At 45.6% G+C, this 27,403-nt stretch overlaps 1 protein-coding gene, 2 long non-coding RNA genes and 1 pseudogene across 6 annotated transcripts in view; 2 read left to right on the forward strand and 2 right to left on the reverse strand.

Moving 5' to 3' along the window:
• Positions 1-4,914: 4,914 nt before the first annotated feature.
• LOC129475287 (TNFAIP3-interacting protein 2-like) lies at positions 4,915-11,783 on the reverse strand (annotated as a pseudogene).
• A 42-nt stretch (positions 11,784-11,825) lies between these two features.
• Positions 11,826-13,581, forward strand: LOC129475812 (putative E3 ubiquitin-protein ligase makorin-4). 2 transcript variants are annotated; one of them, XM_055268200.1, is made up of 2 exons: positions 11,826-11,970; positions 12,061-13,581. In XM_055268200.1, exons 1-2 carry the CDS (start codon positions 11,826-11,828, stop codon positions 13,356-13,358), a joined length of 1,443 nt encoding a protein of 480 aa, XP_055124175.1. In that variant the 3' UTR covers positions 13,359-13,581. The 2 variants fall into 2 exon arrangements, with proteins under 2 accessions (XP_055124175.1, XP_055124174.1); XM_055268199.1 differs by having other exon boundaries at positions 11,826-13,581.
• Positions 13,582-15,617: 2,036 nt separating this feature from the next.
• On the reverse strand, positions 15,618-26,315 carry LOC134735969 (uncharacterized). The gene is made up of 3 exons (XR_010119588.1): positions 26,147-26,315; positions 17,680-17,843; positions 15,618-16,613 (listed from the first exon to the last, which is right to left on the reverse strand). It is a non-coding gene; the product is annotated as an uncharacterized lncRNA (long non-coding RNA).
• The window catches only part of LOC129475816 (uncharacterized), a 91,372-nt gene continuing 82,061 nt past the window's right edge, over positions 18,093-27,403 (forward strand). For all 3 annotated transcript variants that reach the window (XR_010119587.1, XR_010119584.1, XR_010119585.1), the window contains exon 1: positions 18,093-18,178. This is a non-coding gene — a long non-coding RNA (uncharacterized lncRNA). The remainder of the gene's footprint in view (positions 18,179-27,403) is intronic.

Genomic DNA, 27,403 nt, shown 5'->3' on the forward strand with positions numbered 1-27,403 from the left:
GGCAGGCAGATCTCTTGAGGCCAAGAGTTCGAGACTAGCCTGGGCAACATGGTAAAACCCTGTCTCTGCAAAAAATACAAACACTAGCTGGGCATAGTGGTGCACACCTGTAGTCCAAGCTATTCAGGAGGCTGAGGCAGGAGGATAGCTTGAGCCTGGGAGGTAGAGGTTGCTGTGAGCTGAGATCGCACCACTGCACTCCAGCCTGGACGACAGAGTAAGACCCTGTCCCTGTCTCAAAAACAACAACAAAAAGCCTAATCTCCACTGATTTGAGTACTAACAAAACTTCAATCTCCCATACAGCTGGCTCTGTATGAATTAAACTTTCCTGCAATTCCCATGTCTTGATAAATTGGCCATGTCTAGGCAGTGGACAAGGAGAACCTATTGGGCTCTGTATAAAGTAAAGTAGAGGTTCCTCTTCAAAGACTTTCCTCCCCATTTAATTAGGAATAAATAGTAACTTCTCTTAGAAGCAAAATTTATTCAAAGACCTCTGCTAACATCCTTAAATATCTGCTAGCCGTGGTAAAGAAATCAATATACTTTATGTTCTTCGCTCCCACACTTTAGCCTAAGTATTTGCCCTGGCACGCTTATACTGGTCCAAGCAAGCATTAGGTCATAGCCTGTTCCTCTTCCTTATTTGAAGGTGTTTTTACTTTTCTCAGCATTCCACAAGTTACTTCCTCCTTCCTTTGTTCTCCTCTGCCTTTGCCTCTTTTAAAAAGTTCTAAGTTGCTAGCCAATCGGGACAAATACAGAAGGTAAGGTCCCATTCCAGCCAATGGAAACCAGACACAGCAGTAGGGTGGACGTGTTAGGTTATAAATGTTTGGTGTACTCTCGTGGCAAAACTGCTGGCAAGTGTACCTTTTCTGCAAGAAGTAAAAATGGCCTTGCTGAGAAAATTAAATTTATGTTCAAGTGCTATTTCTTTTTTTTTTTTTTTTTGAGATGGAGTCTTGCTCTGTCACCCCCCAGGCTGGAGTGCAGTGGCGCGATCTCGGCTCACTGCAAGCTCCGCCTCCCGGGTTCACGCCATTCTCCTGCCTCAGCCTCTCCGAGTAGCTGGGACTACAGGCGCCCGCCACTACGCCCGGCTAATTTCTTTTTGTATTTTTAGTAGAGACGGGGTTTCACCGTGTTAGCCAGGATGGTCTCGATCTCCTGACCTCGTGATCCGCCCACCTCGGCCTCCCAAAGTGCTGGGATTACAGGCTTGAGCCACCGCGCCCGGCCCTCAAGTGCTGTTTCTTTATGGCACTGGGGAACAAGCATTTCAAAGAGACTCCTTAGGCCCATTCTGGGACTATATTAACTTCTTTATTCTTTAAACTACTACATGTTGGGGACCTCTTAGTTATAACATGTAGTCTTTCACCATAACTAACATACATAATTAGCAACTGTTTAAAGTTATAATGAAAAATATGAGAAAACTTCTAAATGTGTAAAAAAGTAAATAGTTTGTTTAAAAATGCTTTTTTCTTTTAAGTAGTCATAAACGAAAAAAGTTTAGACTCCTAGAATAGTTTACACTTGATTGTCTATACTTCTTTACCTTCTAGTCACTCACCAACCTATTGTACCTTGCTCCCTCCCTCTCCAGAAAGAGAAGAAGCAGATTCCAAAGAGGTTGATATATCAATCACTTGTTCTGCCCAGAGCAACCTCTAGATATATCCATTGACTTCTCTGCCCATAGTCCCTTCTAAGGGAACCTACCCCACCTTCAGCTCCTATTGAGACAGCTTCCTATTTTGTTCCATATGACCTAGTGTGCCCCCTTCCCTACCACCAATCATGATGATAGCAGACTTGGCCAGGGTGGGCACCTGACCAATGAGTGACAGTCAATCCATAGGTAGACCAGGAACCTATGATGTAGCCCAGCCCAAAAGCCAAACTGGCTTTATCATATTACCTCTCTTGGGTATCTGAACTGGAAAACATGAAACAGATGGCAAAGGAAGCTGAAGATGAGCACATGTTTGGAGAAAGGCCATGAATTACTGCTGGGACCATTAAGGGTCAGAACAAACTCAGATTACAAAGAAGCATAAACTGTGAATTGGCAAAAGCTAGGAGTTAGAGCTCTGCAGAAAAGAAGAAAGGAGTAAACCAGAGAAGGCATTCTGTTTCATGCCAGTTATTTTTATTTTTATTTTTCAGTATTTTTGGGTTTTTTTGTTTTGTTTTGTTTTGTTTTGTTTTGAGACAGAGTCTTGCTCTGTCACCCAGGCTGGAGTGTAGTGGTGGGATCTTGGCTCACTGCAACTTCTGACTCCCAGATTCAAGCGATTCTTCTGCCTCAGCCTCCCAAGTAGCTGGGATTACAGGTATGTGCCAACACACCCGGCTAATTTTTGCATTTTTAGTAGATACAGGGTTTTGACATGTTGGCCAGGCTGGACTCAAACTCCTGACCTCAGATGATCTGCCCGCCTCAGCCTCCCAAAGTGCTGGGATTACAGGTGTGAGCCTCCGCACCCAGCCACAAGCCAGTTATTTTTAAAAACCTTCAACTACAAATATATGGGAATTCTGGATAAATATAACAAATATCCCTTAAAATGCATAGCTGAGGTGAAATAATTAAATGTGAGGGGAGACAGGACAAAGAGAAAGTTGAAACCAAGTTAGCAAACTTGCATTCATATTTTGGCTGCCCTGGGGTAAAAGCAAACAAGAAGCAATGCAGAGATGAGACATAAAAGGTCCCTCACTGAAAGGATGAATTATTATTCTACTCACCAGCAAGGGACATGATGAAGATACTTGTCAATATAAGCTAGACAATTTTTGCCCTTCCTCCTGCAAGTAGAACCTACATCAGTTGGGGAACACAGATGAACATGTCACCAATGTGGCCTTCTGTGCAGGTGATACACCTTAGAGTTCTGGGTTCTGTCTGAATAATTGAGTCTGGTCCTCGTTTTTGGGGAGCTTGACTGAAAGGCAGTCAGTCCAGCCTATTCTATTTGTCCACACTACCAGCTTGAGGGCATGTGTCACCTCATGGAATGACCGAGAGATAGCTATAAGAATGGGATTGGGGAAGATATCTGAAGATGCTGACAGATGGTTTGTGTGAAAGTTTGTCAGCTCTTCCACTGTTTCTGATAGACTTCTCAGTAGGACAAAGGACAATGGTGACCAAATTGTAGTTAAAGCTGTCTAGCAGAGGACAGCAGACACAGAAGTCAGTTTAATTTAAAGTGTACAAGCAAAACAGTTATGGAGAGCCACACCAGGGAATTTTTCCTTCAAGAGGAAGGCTCCAGGGGTGACTCTAAAAGATCAAAGATCATTAAGGTTCCTCCCTCCCCCGTTCGCCTTGACATCTGGGGTGTTTCCTCCCCAGGCACTGGCATTGTTGTTCTCCCTCCACCTCCATAAAATTGGTGTGACCTATTCCAGCAGTTATAACTTCACCTTTTCCCAATCATCCATTACTCATATCCAGACCTTTTGTCCACAAAGGTCAGATGCAAGAGGGACAAGGATATTTTATTTTATTTTGAGACGGAGTCTTGCTCTGTCGCCCAGGCTGGAGTGCGGTGGCGCAATCTCGGCTCACTGCAAGCTCCGCCTCCCGGGTTCATGCCATTCCCCTGCCTCAGCCTCTCCGAGTAGCTGGGACTACAGGCATCCGCCACCACGCCCGGCTAATTTTCTTGTATTTTTAATAGAGATGGGGTTTCACCGTGGTCTCGATCTCCTGACCTCGTGATCCGCCCGCCTCGGCCTCCCAAAGTGCTGGGATTACAAGCGTGAGCCACCGCACCCAGCCGGGACAAGGATATTTTAATAAAACTTATAGAGACCCATTATGTTCCCCCACTTTGGCCCTCCCATGTGGGTCATTGTAGGGTGGAGGGGCCGGTGAGCAGTGTACTCAGCCAAGTGGTCATTATCCTTTATGATCTAGATGATGGCAGTCCAGCAAGAGATCCAGATGGCTGAACTAGAATTAAGTTTCAATACTTTAGGTCCATTTTGAGCTGAGCTGCCATACAGAGAGTAAACCAACCAGGCTGGCTTGGGTTTCCCTTAAGGGAAAGAAAGAAGCAGCATGCCTAGAAATGATCACAAAAGTATTGAATTTTCAAAATAGATCTCTATAAACCCCACCCCTTTGTCCTGATCATTACTTAGGCAATAGCTGGGAAGGGACAGTTTTTTTTTCTGGGGACAACTGCGTTCAATGACAAATTGCCTTATTAAGGCATGTAGACCAGGAGGAGGTGAGGGAAGTAGAGTCAGAAATCTTTTTTTTTTTTTTTTTTGAGATGGAGTCTCGCTCTGTTGCCAGGCTGGAGTGCAGTGGCGTGATCTCGTGATCTCCGCTCACTGCAATCTCTGCCTCCCAGGTTCAAGCGATTCTCCTGCCTCAGCCTCCCAAGTAGCCAAGATTATAGGCGTGTGCCACCATACCCAGCTAATTTTTTGGTATTTTTAGTAGAGACGGGGTTTCACCATGTTGGCCAGGATGGTCTCGATCTCCTGACCTCGTGATCCACCCGCCACAGCCTCCCAAAGTGCTGGGATTACAGGCGTGAGTCACCGTGCCCGGCCAGAAATCTTTTAAAGTAGATTTTGGAGGAGGTTGGTCAGACTCCACAATACCAGATGCCTTTGGATGGTAGGGAGCATGGAAGGTCCATTGAATACCTTGACAATCAGCCCATTGTGTGTGGCTTTTGCAATAAAAGGGGCATTATTGTCAGCCTGCAAATGGTCTGGGAAGCTGATCACATGACATAGATTAGTTTCAAGGGTCACAGTGATTTGTTTGGACTCTGCTGATCAGACTGGAAAAGCAACACAGTAACCTGAAAAAGTGTCAACAGCAGTGAGGCCCTGCTGATAGGCCCAAGAGGGGATCAAAGGTCCAATGTGGTGCGGTCAATCTTGCAGGAGCAGCGCCCTGTGCAATGTGGGCTCCTTCGCTATGAGAGAGGAGTCCCAAGTCTGGTATGCCACGATAGCCTCGGCATCAGAAACATAAAGTCCTTCATTTTGTGCCCAGTTTATGAGGGTGGCTGTCTTGCCATGTCTAATCCAGGCAGCAATGGTGGTAATCTGGGCAGTGCAGGTTTGATTAGCAGCTTGCTTGGTCTCATCAGAGAACAGGCCTTTCCATGGGCATCTACATGAGTGACCCAGATGGTTTGATCAGCCAGCCATGATTTGTTTCCACAGTACATGGCCCCAGAGAAAGATGTCTTTAAACTGTCAAGCTATCACTTTCTATGTGGCAAACCAAACAAATAGGCCATCGGCAATAGTCAAGAAGTCAGTAAAACCATAACAAGGTTCATCAAAGGAAGTATTGGTTGGAGCTATGAGAATGGCCTTGTTTTCTGCCCATTAAGTGGAGCCACATTCATTTTTGCTTCTGCATAGCTGGTGGTGAGGTCGAATAGCTGCAGCATTCCAGTAGACACTATTGGGTTTCAGTTTAGTTGAACCATCAGTGAACCAGGCCCAGGCATTAGAGAAACTTCTGTGAATCAACGGTCCCATGGAGTCAGTGGTTTTGCTTCAGGCAAGCAAATGAGGGATAATTGAATGGGGATAGCTGTTACTTTTTCATCTAAGTCAAGATGCTGCTTGGACCAGGTCAGCTGCTTTCTTGAATACATTTCCTTTTGACAAGGGAAGCTTATTGGGCCCATTCTGATCTGTTAGTCACTGAGTTTGAGTTAACCCACCCCAAAATGGGAATATAAGGCTGGAGAGTCACAAGGCCTCCATGAGGCAGGTGTTCAGTTTTGACACGAGCCGTAGCAAGCTAATAGCTGGTTTTCAAAAGGGCTGTTTCTAGTAACCATATCAGGGAGACGGCTAGTCCCAAACCCCAAGCGGTATTTCTGGGTGGAAGCTGCCTCCCTTTGTCAGAGACTTCAATCAGCAAAATCATCTGCCATGATCATTAAGTTTATAGCACCCTAAAGGTAGACAGCATGCCACAGCTTGCAGGACAGCTTCAAACACAATTTATTGGTTTAAGCCCCACTCAAAGGATGCTGATTTGGCAGGTTCACTGATATAAAGATCAAGTAGCATGACTGAGTGGGGCACATACTGTTTCTAATACTCTAAGAGTCCAATAAGGTACTGGACTTCCTTTTTGATTTAGGGGACCAAAGAGATAGCAGTTTTTCCATGACCACCACAGGGATTGAGTGTTATAAATCCATCCACATAGTTCCAAGAAATTTTGCTTGGTAAGCCAACAAGTCACCATCTGTATAGTGAAAGCTTCAGACATCAAAAGGTAGAAGAACTCATGCTAAATCCTGACTCACCCACTGGTGACAAATGGCAGAAGAACTTAGGTACCCCTAGGGGAATGCCTATAAACGTATATTGGAGGCCTTGCTACATGAATGTGAACTGATATTGATCCTCAAGTGTCAGGGAGAAGGTGCTGGTAAAAGTCTAAGACAGCAAACCAGGTGTTATCAGCCTGTGTAATGGATTAATTTGCAGTTGCAATATCTGGAACAGCCATGGCTATGAAAGCAAAAACAGATCAGTCAGCAATAATCTACTCTAAGCCTTCACCACCTGCTTCACTGGCCATACAGGGTTATTATATTGAGATAATGTCTTATTTTCCACCTCTGATGCCTTAAAGTCCTTAATCAAGGCTATGATTTCCCTTTCTCTTCCTGGGGTTCTTTAGCTTCTGTTGGACCATCAGGGAGGAGACAGAGAGGTGGGCTGAGAAGCAATGTATACCTTCCATAAACATTTCTCTATATGCCACTCTTCTGAATCCTGAAAATCTCCCCTCACCCAACCCTGGTACTTATGGGATGGGGATACAATACATCAATTCCTACTGTACATTCAGATGCAGAAGTAACAATCACAGTACATTGAATTGGCCCAATGGACCCTACCCACAAGTTAGATTTCCTTCTTCACTGTGAACCCTGCCTAAGCACCATTAGCTGGATCTGAGGGCTTTTGCCTTCCCCATGTCTGGGTAGGATAGTGACTTGAGCACCTGTGTTCAACAGAGCCATAGCAGTTTGAATTCCTCACTTTCCCCAAATTCCCCTTGGATGAGTAGATATAGTTTTCAATTTTCTTTAGGGTCAGGAAAATCTTGGCCCCACCTCTAATAATCTTTCTTTTTAAACTAGCTGAGTTTGGGGTAGAGGGGGTGGGGAGGGATCAGGGACATGGAGGGAGAGAGTGGCTCTAAGCTATTAAATAAAAAACTTTGCATTTAGGGAGTGTGGCAGAAGCTTATGGTGCAACCAAAAAAAATTTCAGTGTTTTTTCCTACTCACACTTTACACTGACTGAGTAGAGATCCTGATGGTTGACACTATCAATTTCAGCTTTGGAGACCCCTTCACTCAGTCATAGCTGCATGTTTTCTAGCTGAAGCTATTGGGTTTGTGACCCCTAGCTGACTTGACCCAGGCTTGCACAGCAGCAACCTTCTTTGAGAATTCCACTTTAATTCAGGGCCTCTGCTGCCCCTTCACCAAGATAACATCTCTTATGTTCTCACCTGGTTTCAACACAAGGGAAGTTTTCCAGGGCAGCAGCATCTACCTAGGTTTGATTGGGTCAGCTTCTCATTCTCCAGTGGGTCACCTTTGCCAGCATTGCAAACCCAAATTCAAGGCAGTGAGAGCCTGAATACTACTCAATGCCTCATCTACGGTTTCCCATAGGAGTTTGTCTGTCTCAGGGAAATCTCCCTGAAAGGCCCACAGCTCCCTTATTGCAGCCAGGATCTATTGCAAAAAAATAAAAACCTCTAAGACCTTCCACTCTTCCCTCCTAGTGGATCTAAGGCAGACACGATGGACCACAGGAGGGGCTGAGCCATAAGACCCAGTTTACATTGCCATTCTTCCTTGACAAGCATTACTAGCCCCACTTCCTCATCTCCCAAGTGAACCAGCCAAACTCCTAAAGATGTGCCTGGTTTCTGCCCATAGTGGTCATGAATTTCCGTCCTTCCACACATCTCTGCAATTGTTGTCTAAAAGAGGGCAGAATCTTTTATGTGCACCAGACAATACCTAGTACTAGTTGTTACAGTGGGGCAAACCTGAGGCTAACTCCAAATTGTTCAGGAAGTTCTACACCTGCAGGAGAGTTAGCAAGAACCAGGGCACCATTTGAGCAGGGGTCTTTGAACCTGCTTCCTGGTACTCAGCCTGCATCCACCTCTTCAATCCCCATCATGAACAGGCAATAAAGCAAAGAACTATTTATGGCCTAGTTGAGCAGATAATTTGATCAACATATTTCAGCAACTTTCTTCAAATTTCTTTTCTTTTCTTTTCTTTTTTTGAAACAGGGTCTTGCTGTGTTGCCCAGGCTGGAGTGCAGTGGTGCGCTCTTGGCTCACTGCAGCCTCAACTTCTCAGGCTGGAGCAATTCTCCCACCTCAGCCTCCCAAGTAGCTGGGACCACAGGCACACGTCACCATACCCAGCTAATTTTTGTATTTTTTGTAGAGACAAATTGCCTTATTAAGGCATGTAGACCAGGAGGAGGTGAGGGAAGTAGAGTCAGAAATCTTTTTTTTTTTTTTTGAGATGGAGTCTCAGTCTGTTGCCAGGCTGGAGTGCAGTGGCGTGATCTCGTGATCTCCACTCACTGCAATCTCTGCCTCCCAGGTTCAAGCGATTCTCCTGCCTCAGCCTCCCGAGTAGCCAAGATTATAGGCATGTGCCACCATACCCAGCTAAGTTTTTGGTATTTTTAGTAGAGACGGGGTTTCACCATGTTGGCCAGGATGGTCTCGATCTCCTGACCTCGTGATCCACCCGCCACAGCCTCCCAAAGTGCTGGGATTACAGGCGTGAGTCACCGTGCCCAGGCTGGTCTCAAACTCCCGAGCTCAAGCAATCTGCTTGCCTTGGCCTCACAAATTGCTGGGATTACAGGTGTGAGCTACCACACCCGGCCCTCAAATTTCATTAAATTTACCCACAATATCCTCATCCTTCTCCTTCTAGAAAGCCATGTCTCTGTCAGTATCCCACCCTCCTCACTAAAGCTGTCAAGAACTATAAAAAGTCTGAGATTTTGTCCTACTCAACAAGCTAACAAGTCAGCCCACCACAGTTTCATGGAATCTGGTAGAAAACATGACACTCAGAGATGGACAGCGTTTTACTGTAGAAAGGCCAGTCACCAGATATCAACATTTTGGCACCAGTTTCTTGAGCCCCGATTACGTAGGGGAACTCCTCTGTGCTGGTGCCCTGAAAACCGTGCATATATCCTCATAGGCCATATAAGCAAAGCTCAACTGCAAGCCGATCCAAGCCGTGGCAGAAGGCCCTGTGATCCTCCCCAAGCATGCGGGAAGATCTTCTGCACAGTCGTTTATTTTCTCTTCCAACTATCTGTTGAGCCGGGAGATCTCCTTCCTCATCAGCTCGGGCTCATGGGGGGTCTGCAGCCCCCTGAGCTGTGCATGGAGCCCCCTCATGTATTCGTCCCTGCTGGCATCGTATCGCTGCCACTTGGCATTGAGGTCTTCAACGTGAGTCACCTTCTGTTTTAACAGTCGATTTTCTTCCTCAGTAACACTCTGGACAGAGGTGTCCCTACCTGTGTGTTCTGACTTTCAGGACTTCTCTCCCCGACGTTCCTTTGTGCATGCTGTCGTTTATCCAGACACTTGGCCAGATGCTGACACATGTGGGCAGTGGAGGTCAGCGTCCTCCGCAGCTGGTGGGTCTCATTGGCCAAGGAGCGGCACAGAACGTCACTGGCGAGGTGGGCGGGTTCCCCCTCCGCCATGCTCCTCCGCATCAGGACGACTTCCTTCTCTCGCTCGTGCTGTGGCTGGCTCAGCAGCTGCTGCATCTCCCTCTCTTTCGCTTCTAGTTGCTCAGTAAGCCTCTCAATTTCCTGGCGCATCTGGGCCTCCGCGGTGCCGTCCTCCTGCCGCTGCAGCTGCTCTCGGAAGCGCGCCACCTGCTCCAGCAGCGCGTCCACCAGGGACGGCGCAGTGTCCCCCTCCAGCGCGGCCAGCCGGGCGCGGAGGCACGCGATGAGGGAGTCGCGGGCGGCCAGCTGGTCCTGCAGGCGCCGCAGCCACTACCCGACCTGGTAGTACAGGCCGCAGAGCTCTGCAGCTGCGCGCGGGGCCCCCTCCCGGCTGCCCGACCCCGGGTCCCCGCACGTGACTGTGGGCCTGCCTGGGAGGCCGCACGGCCGCCGGCAACTTCGGTGCCCGGGCCCCGTCGGCTGTCTATCTTGAGGGAGTTTCTCATCGCCTCTTGGTTCCAATGAGGTGTGGGACTTTCCAGCTTGTCCCCTCTCCCTTAGGGAGGCTAAGCTGCAGGCTATAAAACTACTTAGCGGCAGTATAGAAATGGCTCCTCTGGCGCGGTGGCTCACGCCTATAATCCCAGCACTTTGGGAGGCCGCAGCGGGCGGATCACTTGAGGTCAGGAGTTCCAGACAGTGAAACCCTGTCTTTACTAAAAATACAAAAATTAGCTTGGCGTGGTGATGTGTGCCTGTAATCCCAGCTACTCGGGAAGCTGAGGCAGAAGAATCACTTGAACCCGGGAGGTGGAGGTTACAGTGAGCCAAGATCATGCCCCACTGCACTGCAGCCTGGGCAACAGAGCAAGATTGTCTCAAAAAAATACAAAAAAAGAAAGAAAGAAAGAAAAATGAAATGACTCCTCAGCAACAGGGTGCCCCAACACTCATGTTTCTTGTCATTTGGCCTCTTTTGTTTGGGTGTCTTATTGTGGGACAAGGAATGCAGGGAGCTGACACCATGCTGTTGTTTCTTTTTCTTTTCCTTTTTTTTTTTTTTTTTGAGAGGGAGTCTCACTCTGTCACCCAGGCTGGAGTGCAGTGGTGCGATCTCGGCTCACTGCAAGCTCCGCCTCCCGGGTTCACGCCGTTCTCCTGCCTCAGCCTCTCCGAGTAGCTGGGACTACAGGCGCCCGCCACCACGCCCGGATAATTTTTTGTATTTTTAGTAGAGACGGGGTTTCACCGTGGTCTCGATCTCCTGACCTCGTGATCCGCCTGCCTCGGCCTCCCAAAGTGCTGGGATTACAAGTGTGAGCCACCGCACCCGGCCGTTTCTTTTTCTATGTAAGTAATAAACTGTCTGAATCTAATCAGTGCTTGTTGTCCTCTTACCAGCCAAATCTGTAAGCCTGCTCAACGCATTCTCACAGGGCAACTCTAAAGAGGACCAGGTAACACCTGCACGTGCAGTGGATTGCATTATAGGAGAGAAACCCTGGGCTTAGGGAATCTGAACCTTTTATAATGGGCAGTAATCATTCCTGCCCTTCACTCCAGAGGGAGACTATTTTTATTATAGTGGACAGTAAGTATGCCTTCCCTTTGCTTCAGATGTAAACATTGTCTTTACTATGTTAAAGACAGTAAGCATGCTTGCCCTTTTCTTTGGAGGGAGACACTACCTCTGTCTTTCAAGGATGCACTCTATACAAATATCCTTGAAAAGATAGTCCAGAACAAAGGACAGTACAGTGCCTTACTTGCAAGATGTGCAAGCACACAAGACCTATGAAGAACTGTCTCCCAACAAAGGATACATGCAGAAGGAGAAAAAACTCTCTTAAACAAAAAGAGGCGGAGCTGGCAGGGACTGAGCGGGTGCCTCAGTCTCCTTCCCCTCCCCTCGCCTGTCATCGCCATCTTCTCCTCACAGCCGGACCGGAACTATGTGATCCCGGAAGTTCCGGGGCGTTTGGACCTCTGTGATCCCGGAAGTTCCTGGGCATTCCGGGGCGTTCTGGGGCCTTTGGAGCGTGGGATAAGCAGTAATGGCGGAGGCTGCAGCTCCCGGAACAACAGCCACAACATCTGGAGCAGGAGCGGCAGCGGCGGAGGCGGCGGCAACGGTCTCCACGACTCCGATCCCCACAGTCACCGCCCCGTCCCCGAGGGCGGGCGGAGGGGTCGGCGGCAGCAACGGCAGCGACGGTAGCAGCGGTAGTGGCGGCAGGGGCGACAGTGGCGTGTGTGACGGCAGCGGCGCTTGCGGCGGCAGCGACGCTTGCGATGGCAGCGGCGACAGCTGGACTAAACAGGTCACTTGTAGGTATTTTAAGTATGGGATTTGTAAGGAAGGAGATAACTGTCACTACTCGCATGACCTCTCTGACCGTCTGTGTGGTGTAGTGTGCAAGTATTTTCAGCGAGGGTACTGTATTTATGGAGACCACTGCAGATGTGAACATAGCAAGCCACTGAAACAGGAAGAAGCAACTGCTACAGAGCTAACTACAAAGTCATCCCTTGCTGCTTCCTCAAGTCTCTCATCAATAGTTGGACCACTTGTTGAAATGAATACAAACGAAGCTGAGTCAAGAAATTCAAACTTTGCAACTGTAGGAGCAGGTTCAGAGGACTGGGTGAATGCCATTGAGTTTGTTCCTGGGCAACCCTACTGTGGCCGTACTGTGCCTTCCTGCACTGAAGCACCCCTGCAGGGCTCAGTGACCAAGGAAGAATCAGAGGAAGAGCAAACCGCCGTGGAAACAAAGAAGCAGCTGTGCCCCTATGCTGCAGTGGGACAGTGCCGATATGGGGAGAATTGTGTGTATCTCCACGGAGATTTATGTGACATGTGTGGGCTGCAGGTCCTGCATCCGATGGATGCTGCCCAGAGATCACAGCATATACAATCGTGCATTGAAGCCCATGAGAAAGACATGGAGTTCTCATTTGCTGTGCAGCGCAGCAAGGACAAGGTGTGTGGGATCTGCATGGAGGTGGTGTATGAGAAAGCCAACCCCAGCGAGCACCGCTTCGGGATCCTCTCCAACTGCAACCACACCTTCTGTCTCAAGTGCATTCGCAAGTGGAGGAGTGCTAAGGAATTTGAGAGCAGGATCGTCAAGTCCTGCCCACAATGCCGAATCACATCTAACTTTGTCATTCCAAGTGAGTACTGGGTGGAGGAGAAAGAAGAGAAGCAGAAACTCATTCAGAAATACAAGGAGGCAATGAGCGACAAGGCATGCAGATATTTTGATGAAGGACGTGGGAGCTGCCCATTTGGAGAGAACTGTTTTTACAAGCATATGTACCCTGATGGCCGTAGAGAGGAGCCACAGAGACAGCAAGTGGGAACATCAAGCAGAAACCCAGGCCAACGAAGGAACCACTTCTGGGAATTCTTTGAGGAAGGAGCGAACAGCAACCCCTTTGATGATGAAGAACAGGCTGTCACCTTTGAGCTGGGCGAGATGTTGCTTATGCTTTCGGCTGCAGGTGGGGACGACGAACTGACAGACTCTGAAGATGGGTGGGACTTGTTTTGTGATGAAGAATTTTGTGTCTCAGATCTATAGAAACCTTGCGTGGTGTGTGAGCTGGTCTGCTGACCCCAGACAGCAGCTGTCCCCTGTGGTGGTGTGGCAGTGCCTATGTTCTCTCCTAGGCAGGCCTAACAACTCCGGGTGCTGTGGTAAGAATATGTACCCAGGGCCTGTCTTCTCAACCCCTCACCTTTCCCCCAAGGAGTGTGTTGTTTTCCCTGTTGAAAAAATTTACAAAAATAAATGTTAAAGGTTTTTTTTGTTTTTTGTTTTTTTGAGACAGAGTCCCACTCTGTCACCCAGGCTGGAGTGCAGTGCTGCAATCTTGGCTCACTGCAACCTCCGCCTTCCGGGTTGAAGCCATTCTCCTGTCTCAGCCTCCCAAGTTGCTGGGACTACAGGTGCACGCTACAATGCCCAGCTAATTTTTCTCATTTTTAGTAGAAACGGGGTTTCACCATGTGGGCCAGGCTGGTCTCGAACCCCTGACCTCAGGTGATCCACCTGCCACTACCTTCCAAAGTGCTGGGATTACAGGTGTCAGCCACCGTGCCCAGCCTTAAAGTTAGTTTTTTGTGACAGGCATGAGCCACCGCACCTGGCTTTAAAGTTAGTTTTTTGTAACAGGCATAAGCCACTGTGCCTGGCCTTAAAGTTAGTTTTTTTGTAACACGAATTTAACTGTTGGACGGTTAGTTTAGGTGTGTTGCATCATCTATTTTCAACCAGATTGTGTTTATGGACTTTTCACACTAATTTTGAGGACCCCAGGTTCAAAAGTAAAAGCAGTGGCCCTGCTTGGGGGTCCAATAATAGGAGTGATGGGTGAAGGGACCTAAGCTGGCCAGTAGCCTTCTGCTCCAGACATGGGACGTGGATGCTTGAGGTTTCTGGTTAAATCTGCACATCTGTGTTTTTATATCTGTTCCCTACCCCTGTAATCCCTACCACATGCACTTGTTCCGTAGTTTTGGTCTCTCATTTAATTGCATACAAGTAGTACTACTGGGTACCCAGAACCAAGTGTGAATGTGTTCAGATTTCTACTGTTTTGCATGATAGGAAAATTGAGAAAGAATACATATAAAAGATATAGAGGCATAACATCAATGCAGAGTTGGAAGTTGACCTCCACGGGGTGACATGGTGTGTGCGAGTGTGGGTGTGTGATAAGCTTCTCAAACCTGCATAGATGCAGTATTCTTGGCTGTGGTAGAAAACCTTGGTTTAAGGCCGGGCGCGGTGGCTCACGCCTGTAATCCCAGCACTTTGGGAGGCTGAGGCAGGCGGATCACAAGGTCAGGAGATCGAGACCATCCTGTGAATGGTGAAACCCTGTCTCTACTAAAAATACAAAAAATTAGCCAGGTGTGGTGGCAGGCGCCTGTAGTCCCAGCTACTCGGGAGACTGAGGTGGGAGAATGGTGTGAACCTGGGAGGCAGAGCTTGCAGTGAACTGAGATTGCGCCACTGCACTCCAGCCTGGGCTACAGAGGGAGACTCTCAAAAAAAAAAAAAAAAAAAAAAAGAAAACCTTGGTTTAGTGGTTTAAGTCTTGTGTGGCTGTTAGATCTTACAGGACAAAGCAGTATATTGGTAGTTGTCAATATAGCAGTACTAGCTCTGTTTATATAAATAGAGAAATGGAGTTAGCCATAGAGGTTAAAACTACCTGGTTATCCCATATATTAACCCAAACTGGGTCTTGGATACACAATTGTATTTAATGTTTTACGATCTAGCCTTTCCAGTATAGGCACTTTCTGAAAAACCTTTGTCCTCATTTGGGGCATTTTGTTGTCGGGTTTCGCCATGTTGGCCAGGCTGGTCTCGAACTCCTGACTTCAGGTGATCCACCTGCCCTCAGCCCCCGCAAAGTGCTGGGATTACAGGCGTCAGCCACTGCGCCCATCCTGACACTTTGATTTTAACCCAGTAAGATCTGTGCCAGACTTCTAACTCCCGGAATGGTTAAGATAAAAAATTTGTGTTGTTCCAAGCCATTCAGTTTGTGGCAATTTGTTACAGCAGCCTGACATTTTGATTTTAACCCAGTAAGACCCGTGCCAGAATTCTAACCTTCAGAATTGTTAAGATAATAAAATTGTGTTGTTCTAAGCCATTCAGTTTGTGGAAATTTGTTATAGCAGCCTGACACTTTGATTTTAACCCAATAAGACCCGTGTCAGACTTCTAACCTCCAGAATTGTTAAGATAATAAAACTATGTTCTAAGGCATTCAGTTTGTGGCAATTTGTTACAGCAGCAATAAACAACCAATACACATACTTTAAATGGAGACCAATATTTAATTTTCCATGATTTTATAATAATTATAATAACAAGTTAATCATAGTAAATGCAAGTGAGGAAATTATTTTTTTTAATATCTTGAAGCTTAATATCTGGTTCAGAAAAGCATCCTTGTCCTGCCAAAGACATGAGCTTAAAAAATTGTCATTCCATGGGGGTATAAATTGATACAACTGTTTGGAAGGCACTTTGGCAGTAGCTAGCAGAAGTTTAAATGTGAATACTCTTTGGCTCAACAGGGTAATTCTAAGAATTGTGCTACTGATTTTCTTTCATAAATTGATGATAATGTATAGACAAGAATGTTTATTAGATTGTTGTTTGTGATTAAAAATTGCAAATAACTTATATGCCTACCAAAAGGGACTGGTAAAGAAATAGTATACAATGGCATTTTATGTAGAATTAGCTCCATCTATAAGTAGTAACATGTCCATAATACATAAGTGAAGCAAGCAACTGGCAGGTAGTGTGTATAGAATAATTTCATTTTTGTAAAACGAAATTTGTATGTATATGTGTTTATATAACAAAAAAAGTTCTAAACAAAGGTATAGTAAATAGGAAAAAAATCACTCACTTTTTACTGTCTGCATGTCAGTAATAGTTATGGCTACTAATACTTTTTTTTTTGAGGACAAGTCTCACTCTGTTGCTCAGGCTGGAGTGCAGTGGCATGATCTCGGCTCACGGCAACCTCCGCCTCCCAGGTTCAAGCGATTCTCATGCCTCAGCCTCCTGAGTAGCTGGGATTACAGGCATGTGCTACCACGCCCAGCTAATTTTTGTGTTTTTAGTAGAGGCAGGGCTTCACTATGTTGGTCAGGCTGGTCTGGAACTCCTGACCTCAAGTGATCCATTCCCCATCAGCCTCCGAAAGTGCTGGGATTACAGGTATGAGCCACCGTGGCCAGCCATTATGGTTACTAATACTTTTGCAGTTGGAATATATCAGCTTCAGCATGAAATGAAAACCTGAAGAAATAAAAAAATGTTTTGTAATAACCCTTAGGTGATTTGATAGTCTCACATGTGATTAGCGATTTGGCGTACCTCTAATTCCTAACTGGATTACTAAATTTATAAGTGACTGAAAAAAAGCAAGAAATGGCTTGTAATTCAGGACAGTACAAACCAAATAAGGAACAAACAAGCGGAACAGCCCACAAGGCCAGTAGGGGTTCAGAGGATGAAAAGAATGCTGTGGGCTCTCAAAGGTGCCGTCAGAGTCATTGGTGGCGCCCATGAACTAGGACATGGAACAATTTCACTTTGACTAGACTTGGGGACCACTTGGGGTTATGCAGTGGCTGTAGGAATACACCTCACAGGACCTGGCGTGGTGGCTCACGCCTGTAATCCCAGCACTTTGGGAGGCCAAGGCGGGTGGATCATGAGGTCAAGAGATCTAGACCATCCTGGCCAACATGGTGAAACCCCATCTCTACTAAAAATACAAAAATTGGCTGGGCGTGGTGATGCATGCCTATAGTCCTAGCTACTCGAGAGGCTGAGGCAGGAGAATCGCTTGAACCTGGGGGGCGGAGGTTGCAGTGAGCCGAGATCGCACCACTGCACTCCAGCCTGGTGACAGAGCGAGACTCCGTCTCAAAAGAAAAAAAAAAAAAATGCACCTCACAGACCTGCAATGACAGAGAGCATAATTGAACAAGGGCCCCCAATGCTATGGTCTGAAATCCTTTGCCATGTTGGCACTAAAGCCACACCTCCCATGAGTTACTCCCAGCGAGTGACAGCAAGGATACTAAGGCTGACACTTTCCTCAGATACACAGGACTCCTTTGTGAGCTGACTTTAGCTCAAGGCTCCCCCTAGTCCTTGCTGAAACTTCCTTAGGCTTCATGGTAGTCTAGGATGTTTCCTAGTCTTGACCTTCTGTCTCTCTCTCCACTTTGGGTTACCCTTGCGTCACGATCTGACAACTTGCCCAGCCTCTATCTGGCTCTCTCCCCATTTTCTATAACAGCCCTTATCTGGCCCCCTCTTTATCTGGCATGTCCTCTAATAAAATAGTACCTACCTTATGAGTTTATCTTATCACTTTATAGATGAGGACATTGAGGCTACAGTTCTGGAGGTCAAAAATCCAAAATGGATGGTCAGTGGACTAAAATCAGGGTGTTGGCAGGACTGGTTCCTTCTGGTGGCTCCATTCCCTTGCCTTTTCCAGCTTCTGGAGGCCACCTGCAAGACCAGCAATCACGTCACTCTGACCTCGGCTTTTGTCATCATGTCTCCTTTTCTGACTCTGATCTTGTAAGAACCTTGTGATTGTAACAGGCCCAACCAGATTCAGAAAAATCTCCCCATCTCAAAATCCTTAACTTGATCACACCTGCAAAGTCCCTTTTGCCCTGTCTCGAAAAAGAGGAAAAACAAAAGTGTATTTGACTCATGGTTCTGCAGGGCTGTACAGGAAGCAGAGTGCTGTCATCTGCATCTGGTGAGAGCCTCAAGCTGCTGGCACTCATGGCGGAAGGGGAAGGGGAGCTGGCAGAAATCACACGGTGAGAGAGAAGGTAAGAGACAGGGGAGGGAGGTGCCAGGCTCTTTTTAACAATCAACTCTCAAGGGAGCTAATAGAGTGAGCACGACTCCCCACTCCACATGGGGAGGGCATTAATCTATTCACGAGGGATGCATCCCCATCCCCCATTACCCCAACACCTGCCATTAGGCCCATCTCTCTCTCTCTCTCTCTCTCTCTTTTTTTTTGAGATGGAGTTTTGCTCTGTTGTCCAGGCTGGAGTGCAGTGGCCTGATCTTGGCTCACTGCCAAATCCACCTCCCAGGTTCAAGTGATTCTGCCTCAGCCTCCCAAGTAGCTGGGATTACAGGTGCCTGCCAACACACCCAGCTAATTTTTGTATTTTTAGTAGAGACAGAGTTTCACCATGTTGGCCAGGCCGGTCTCGAACTCCTGACCTCAGGTGATCCACCTGCCTCAGCCTCCCAAAGTGCTGGGATTACGGGCATGAGCCACCACACCCAGCCAGGAAAGGTATTTTATATTTATCATTGCTGTGCTGTTTATTCATTTGTATAAATTTAAGTTCCCATCTGGTATTATTTTCCTTCAGCATGAATAACTTCTTTGAACATTTCTTATGTTTCATGTCTGCTGGCAACAAATTCTCTCAGCTATTTATCTGGAAAAGTCTTTATTTCACCTTCATATTTCACCTGTATTTTCTTTGTGTACAGAATTCTAGGTTGACATTTTTTCCTTAGTGTTTTAAAGATGTCATTTCATATTCTTCTGGTTTGCATAATTTCTGATGAGAAGTCTGTAGTTTATTTTCTTTCTGTTTCTCTCTTTGCTTCTCTGCAAAGCCAATTCCTCTTGCTATTTTTAATATTTTCTCATTATCATTGTTTTATAGGAATTTGATTATGATTTTCCTTGGTATTATTTCCTTAACATTTGTTCTATTTGGGACCATTGAGCTTCTCATAGCTGCATATCTGTATGTTTATAATTTTCATCCAGTTTAAAAAAATTTTTTTGAGAGTCTCACTCTGTCACCCAGTCTAAAGTACAGTGACACGATCTTGGCTCACTGCAACCTCCGCCTCCCTGCTTCAAGTGATTCTTGTGCCTCAGCCTCCTGAGTAGCTGGGATTACAAGTGCATGCCACCATGCCCAGCTAATTTTTGTATTTTTCGTAGAGACAGGGTTTTGTCAAAACTCTCGACCTCAAGTGATCCGCCTACCTCGGCTTCCCAAAGTGCTGGGATTACAGGCGTGAGCCACTGTGCCTTGCCCAGTTTTAAAAATTTTGACCATTATTTCTTCAAATATTTTTTTCTGCTACTACCCTTTCTCTCCTCTCCTGAAAGTCAATTTTGAGTATGCTAGACTGCTTGATATTGTCTCACAAGTCAGTGAGGTTGTTCTCCTTTCTTCTTTTTCTTCAGTCTTTTTTTCTGTGTCTGCTGCATTTTGGATAGTTTTTATTGTTATGCCTTCAAGTTCACTAATTTTTCTTCTGCAGCATCTAATCTGCTATTAATCTCATCTTCGCAGACTTCAAGTACACATCTGTGAGATCATTAATATTGTTTCTCCCAGGCCACTGAGGCTCTGTTCATTTTTAGCCTTTTTTTTCTCCTTATACTTCAGTTTAGACAGTCTCTATTGCTATTTTTTAGAATTCATTGACCTTTTCTTCTGTAGGTTCTAATCTACTGCTAAGTCCATCCAGTGAATATTTCATTTCAAATACTGTATTTTTTAGCTCCAGAAGTTCCATTTGGCTCTTTTTTAAAAAAATTGTGGTACAACATACAGAACATAAAATTTACTATTTTTACCATTTTTAAGTGTCCAGTTCAGTGGCATTTAGTACATTCACATTGTTATGCAACCATCACTGCCATCCATCTCTAGAACTTTTTCATGTTCCCAAATTGAAACTCTGTACCCATTAAACAAAAACACCCAATTTCTCCCTCCCTCCCAGCCCGTGGCAACCACCAGTTTACTTTCTGTCTCTGTGAATTTGACTATTCTAACTGCTTTATATAAGTGGAATCATACAATATTTGTCATTTGGTTCTTTTTATTTTCTTTTCTTTTTTTTTTTTTTTTTGAGACGGAGTCTCGCTCTGTCGCCCAGGCTGGAGTGCAGTGGCGCAATCTCAGCTCACTGCAAGCTCCGCCTCCCGGGTTCACGCCATTCTCCTGCCTCAGCCTCTCCAAGTAGCTGGGACTACAGGTGCCCGCCACCACGCCCGGCTAATTTTTTGTATTTTTAGTAGAGACAGGGTTTCACCGTGGTCTCGATCTCCTGACCTCATGATCCGCCCGCCTCGGCCTCCCAAAGTGCTGGGATTACAAGCGTGAGCCACCGCGCCCGGCCTGGTTCTTTTTAAAAAGTCTTCTGGCTGGGCATGGTGGCTCACACCTGTAATCCCAGCACTCTGTGAGGCTGAGGCAGGTGGATCACTTGAGGCCAGGAGTTTAAGACCAGCCTGGTGAACATGACAAAATCTCATCTCTACTAAAAATACAAAAATTACCCAGGTGTGGTGGCGCATGTCTGTAATCCCAGCTACTAGGGAGGCTGAGGAAGGAGAATTGCTTGAACCTGGGAAGTGGAGGTTGCAGTGAGCCAAGGTCATGCCACTGCACTCCAGCCTGGGTGATAGAGCGAGACTCTGTCTCTAAATAAATAAATACATAAAAATAAAAAGTCTTCTATTTTTCTCCTCTTTATGTTATGTTTTCCTCTAAGTATATTAACATACTTATAATAGCTGTTTAAAGTCCTTGTCTGCTAATTCCCTCATCTCTGTTGCTTCTGGGTCTATTTCTATTGACTGACTTTTCTCCTGATATGGGTCACATTTTTATGCCTTTTAGCAAGTTTAGTAATTTTGACTGGATGCTGAACATTATAAATGTTACATTGTTGAAGTCTGGATTTTATTGTCTTCTTTAAGGCATGCTGAGTTTTGTTTTGACACACAATTAAGTTCCATACAGTTCAGGCTGATCTTTTCATGGCTTATTTTTTAGCTCTCTTATGGCAGGTCTAGAACAGCCTTTCATCTAGGGCTAGTTTAGACCTGTTATTGAGGCTTAAACCTTCTGGGCTCTACTGAATACCCTGGTGTTTCTCCACTCTGAGTGGTCAGAACTCAAACATCTCCCAGTCCTATGAAAGCTCTGAGAATTGTTCAGCTAACAGCTCCTTGGTGGTACTCCTTTCTGTGGTAGTTATCCTTTGCCTAATCTTGTGGGGTCTTACCCTATTATGTATGCATTAATTTATAGTCAGCCAAAGGAAGTCAGCCGATCATTTTAGCTCTCTCTGCATAGCTCACTCTTCTCTGGTAGTCTTCTCCCCAAATTCCAGCTATCTCAGCTTTCCTGAACTCCAATCTTCATCTCTTCAACTCAGCAAGACTTCTGTGCTGTGCTTGGATTTCCCCTCTCACACTGCATTCTGGAAAGTGCCCCCAGTCAGTAGATATCTCTTCATTTGGTTCCTTTCTTTCAGATATTGCAATTCCATGCTGCCTGGTGTTCAATGTCTAGAACAAGTTGTTTCATGTATTTTGTCCAGTTTCTGGTTGTTTACATTAGAAAGGCAAGTCTTGTACTTGTTGCTCCATCATGGTTGGCAGAGAAATTTACCCTGTCTTTTTTATGTAATGCTGGCAATTTAGTTCCTTTTATACGCTCCCTTCATGTGTGTTTAAAAAAAAAAAAAAAAACAACTTGAGGCCAGGCACAGTGGCTCACACCTGTAATCCCAAACTTTGGGAGGCCAAGGTGGGTGGATCATTTGAGGTCAGGAGTTCAAGACCCATCTGGCCAACATGGTGAAACCCCATCTCCACTAAAAATACAAAAATTAGCCAGGCGGTAGTGGCATGTGCCTGTAATCCCAGCTACTCAGGAGGTTGAGGCAGGAGAATTGCTTGAGCCTGGGAGGCAGAGGTTGTGGTGAGCTGAGATCGTGCCACTGCACTGCAGTCTGGGCGACAGAGCAAGACCCTGTCTCAAAACAAAACGAACAAACAAAAAAACTTTAGACAAATGAAATGTAACAGAGTTCAGTTGAGCAAAGAATAATTCATCAATCAGTCAGCTCCCAGAACCAGAATAGGTTCATGTGACTCTGGAGCTACCACATTGTCAGATAATATTTATGAACAGAAAAAGGAAAGCAATGTACAGAAAATGGAAGTAAGGTACAGAAACAGCTGGATTGGTTCCAGCTCAGTGTTTGCCTGATTTAAACACAGTTTGAACAGTTGGCTGCCTGTGATTGGCTGAAGCTCTGTGATTGGCACAGAGTAGGTTACAGTATATTTATACATCCAGTGAGGCTACAGTTCACTATGTATGGAGAAATGTTTAGGCTGAACTTAAAATATGTTAGGAGGCAGCTTTAAACTTAATTTAACATGTTTTTATGGCCAGGCACGGTGGCTCATGCCTGTAATCTCAGCACTTTGGGAGGCCAAGGTGGGTGGATCTCCTGAGGTCAGGAGTTTGAGACCAGCCTGGCCAACATGGTGAAACCCTGTCTCTACTAAAAATACAAAAATTAGCAAGGTATGGTGGTGTGTGCCTGTAATCCCAGCTACCTGGGAGGCTGAGGCAGGAGAATTACTTGAACCTGGGAGGTGGAGGTTGCAGTGAGCTGAGATTGCGCCACTGCACTCCAGCCTGGGTGACAGAGCAAGACTCAGTCTCAAACACAAACAAACAAACAAACAAAAAAAGACATGTTTTTACAACCAATTCATTGCCAATTTTTGCCATATTATTGCCTACATATCTCCACCATCAATTTCTTCCCTCCAATACCATTGCTACTTCTTCAACTGAGGCAATCTGCCATTTGTAGTGTGGAGTGCTTCAGAGTTTTCTTTTTTTTTTTTTCAGAGACAGAGTCTTGCTCTGTTACCCAGTCTGGAGTGCAGTGGCACAATCTTGGCTCACTGCAACCTCCGCCTCCTGAGTTCAAGCAATTCTCCTGCCTCAGCCTCCCAAGTAGCTGGGATTACAGGCACCTGCCACCACACCCAGCTAATTTTTGTATTTATAGTAGAGACGGGGTTTCACCATGTTGGCCAGGCTGGTCTTGAGCTCCTGACCTCGTGATCCATCCACCTCAGCCTCCCAAAGTGCTGGGATTACAGGTGTGAGCCACTGCACCTGGCCTCAGTTTTAATAAAAGCTTCACTTTTCTAACATTGTGTCCCTCTGTACCATCTGCCACACAATACTCAGAATATTTATAAAATACAAATATGACCCTATTGTTCTTCAGCTTATGAAACTGCCTTTGCAAAAATTGTAACTGAGAAAATTATGTCAGTGAAAGACATCTAACCTAACCAACTCCATCTTGCCTTTAACCTCCAAACTGCCCTTGGTCACTCCTGGGCATGGGCCAAGCTAACTTTGGGAGAAATTTATAGTTTAAATGATAATAGCCCTTCCCAAAACTAAACTGCCTTTATAAAACTAAAAAAAGTCCACAAGTTTAGGATTATGAGAGGGGCCTGAATTCTGCTAAGATGTAGGTATAGTTAAACTATTACCAGCCATTGTTCTGGAGCTCACAAGATTTGTATCTCCCCCAATTACCCCTATGAATAACATCACTGTTATAGAACCTAAGATTGGCCTTTTGAGACATCTTGTCCGACTTTGCATTTCTGACAAACAGATGACTCCACTCAGACCCGAGACTCAAGACTCAACTGGTCCTGTGGCCCCCACCCAGAAGCAGACTCAGTGCACAAGGACCATTTTCCATACCTCTGTGATTGCACCTCCAACAAATCACCAGTACCCATTCCCTAACCCCCTGCCTGCCAAACTATCTTTAAAAAACCCTAGCCTCTGAATGTTCAGAGAGGCTGATTTGAGTAATAATAAAACCCCAGTCAAGGCAGAGTTTGCAGTGAACTGAGATTGCACCACTGTACTCCAGCCTGGGCAACAAAATGAGACTCTGTCTCAAAACACACACACACACACACACACACACACACACACACGCAAAAACCCAGTCTTCTGTTTAGCCAGCTCTACACGTATGAAACTCTTTCTCTATTGCAGTTCCCCTGTGTTGATAAATTGGCTCTATCTGAGCAGTGGGCAAGATGAACCTGTTGGTGGTTACACATAAACCTTACAGTGGCTTCTCACTGCCTAAGATAAAGTCCATTTTCTTTAGCTTAGTTTATGAGGTCGTTCCTTTAGGGTCCCAAACTAGATATGGACATCCCTTCCTGCCCCACCCTTCTTCCCTTTACCCTCCAACAATGCTAAACTACTGGTAGTTCCTTAAACACTGTGTCAATTCAAGGGCTCTGAAAAGCAGAGGCAATGACAGATGTAGATGCACATGAGGTTTATTCAGGGAAACACCTCAGAAGGATAAAGGGCAGAGGGAACAGGAATAGACAGACAGAGCCTTCAAACTGTGATAGAGTTCTAACACCTATGAAAGAAGAAAAGGATAGAAGGAAGAACTGGATAGGAGGAGCTTAGGTTGCAGTACAGCTCTCTGAGAAAGTCTTGGTCAGGCAGGTTGAGAGCCCCAGGGTAAACATTGACCACTAGGGAATCCCTCATCAGCAAGAAATGGCTCAGTTCTAGAATTCCTGTCAGAGGCATCCTAACCAGAGTGACTGCATCTTGAAAACAGGTGGGATAAAGCCAAACCTGCTCGGTTACATTCCCAGAGAATTGGACACTCTTGGTCACAAGATGTTTATGGTCAAGGGAATGAGTTAATGATGCTGACTAAATAAAGAACCAGGGCTTATGCAAATGTCCAAATATTTTAAGAACAAAAAGCAGCCGAGCAGGCACGGTGGCTCATGCCTGTAATCCCAGCACTTGGGGAGCCGAGCGGGTGGATCACCTGAGGTCAGGAGTTCGAGACCATCCAGGCCAACATGGCGAAACCCTGTCTCTACTAAAAATACAAAAATTAGCCGGGTGTGGTGGCAGGCACCTGTAATTCCAGCTACTTGGGAGGCTGAGGCAGTAGAATCGCTTAAACCCAGGAGGCAGAGGTTGCAGTGAGCCATGATCAGGCCACTGCACTCCAGCCTGGGCAACAGAGTGAGACTCCATCTCAAAAACAAGAACAAAAAGCATTCTTAGTTTAAGAATAGGTTTTGTTTTGAAGATAATAGTACACTTGGAAATTCTTGTTGAAATCAATAGTAACATAGGAAAATAACAATACTAATAGCCTAGCACAAGCTGATCACAAGCTTTTGTAATAAAGTACATTATTCTTAACAGCCTATATAAGCAAGTACCATGCTTAAGATGGGGGAGTTTCTCCTCTTGCTTTCTGAGGATGCCCTACTCTGTACCACAGTAATCTCTAATAAACTATCTTAACTTCACTATACTCTGCGACTCACCCTGAATTCTATCTTGTGTGAGATCCAAGACCTCGTGGGGTTTGGGGCAAGACCCCTTTTCCAGTGACACTCCTGCCATGCTACGTCATTGGCTGGGAGTAAAGCAGAAAAAATTTGGCCTCAGCATGAATGCAATGGCAGATCTGGAAGTGAGGTATCTGGAAGCTGTTGACCAACTACACTTCCTGTAGCAGGTTTTCTTGAAGGGAGATCTTAGGAGCATGTTCACCTCCATGGCTGCCTAGTGTGATTTTTCCCACTTCTTTGTCTTTGCTAACACAGTTTCTGCTATTTGAGATGCCTGACCTCCCCGTCTATTTCCCCTGGACATGCATACTTATCTTTCAGGACTGACTTACCAGTCAGTCTTCCAAGAAGCCTTCCCTGACTGTCTATCCCAGCCCCCATTAGATGTCCCACCTTATACATAGTTTTATCATAGCACTTAGCATTCATATTGTAATTGTCCTTCACGTATTTTGTCCCTTGCCCTTTATTGTGAGAAACCATTTCTTTGTATCCCCACTACCTCATTCAGTGCCTGAAACGTGGTAGGTGCCGAATTGCACTTTACCTTAACATTGTTGCACTTCATCAGCGTTGCTCCATAAATGCGAGAAAGTACGTGTCCAAATGAAATTATTCTCTATCAATAGGCTATAGAGGTCACCATCCTTAATGCAGTCCTTTATTCATACAATTTCCATTTTGTATTATATTTGTTCCTGTGAGAATCCATTGATAATCTCTGACAAACTGATTTACATTACAGTAAGTGGCACCCCCACTCTGACATTATTTGCATTTAAAAAAGTGAAGTCTGAAAGGGGGAATTCCTTTTGCCAAAGAGGAATTTCAAGCATCTGTTGCTGGCCACTGAGGTGAATTTTTTTGAAGGGGCCAGAGGCCCTTTCAGGGAGCAACTACCAAATCATCCCATAGAAGGAGGTGATTTTATTTTGGTCATAACTAGTGACAAGAACTGTCTTGAAGACTTGAGCAAAGTCCCTAAGGAGGCCTGAATTTGGAAAGACAATGGGAGTGACCGCACTAGCATTTAAAGAGACATTTTTCGTTTTCCGTTTTCCATAGCTAAATGCTCTGGTTGAATCCTCTGCCCCTTCCCCCCATGTTTTTGTGTGAGAGAAATTCTGCTTCTGCTAGCAGTGCCTGGGATTCTGTCCAAACAGTGTGCTGTCAGCAGCATCAGCCAGCAGGAACGCATAATCCTCCCACCCTTTGGTTTTAGTGGGTAATGTTAACTAAGAAAATACTCCAGATTTTTGTTGTTCTCATGGTGTAACTCACTCACTTCAGACATGCCCCTTTCTCCAGTAGTTGCCCCCTATACTTGAGGAAATTTTTTTTTTTGCAATACAATAGCCAATTCAGGAAACTAGTAAGCATCTCCCAGGACAAAAAGGCAGCTTTTCAGACTGCAATGCCACTTTCTTTCATTACTGTCATTCCTTGGGTCAAAGGGGCACAATGACCTCAAGTTTTTAAGTTTTTAACATTTCTGAAATCGAATTGTTACAGGAAAGGGGTCCCGATCCAGACCCCAAGAGAGGGTTCTTGAATCTCATGCAAGAAAGAATTCAGGGTGAATCCATACAGTAAAGTGAAAGCGAGTTTATTAAGAAAGGAGAGGAATAAAAGAATGGCTACTCCATAGAGCAGCCGCAAGGGATGCTGGTTGCCCATTTTTTATGGTTATTTCTTGATATATGCTAAACTAGGGGTGGATTATTCATGCCTCCCCTTTTTAGACAGTATGGGGTAACTTCCTGATGTTGCCATGGCATTTGTAAACTGGAATGGTGCTGGTGGG

Source organism: Symphalangus syndactylus, chromosome X (genome assembly GCF_028878055.3).
Source record: "Symphalangus syndactylus isolate Jambi chromosome X, NHGRI_mSymSyn1-v2.1_pri, whole genome shotgun sequence".
Classification (NCBI taxonomy): domain Eukaryota; kingdom Metazoa; phylum Chordata; class Mammalia; order Primates; family Hylobatidae; genus Symphalangus; species Symphalangus syndactylus.

What these genes read in the sequence shown, in the direction of transcription:
- LOC129475812 (XM_055268199.1), top strand. Translation starts at nt 11,826, where the DNA reads ATGGCGGAGGCTGCAGCTCCCGGAACAACAGCCACAACATCTGGAGCA.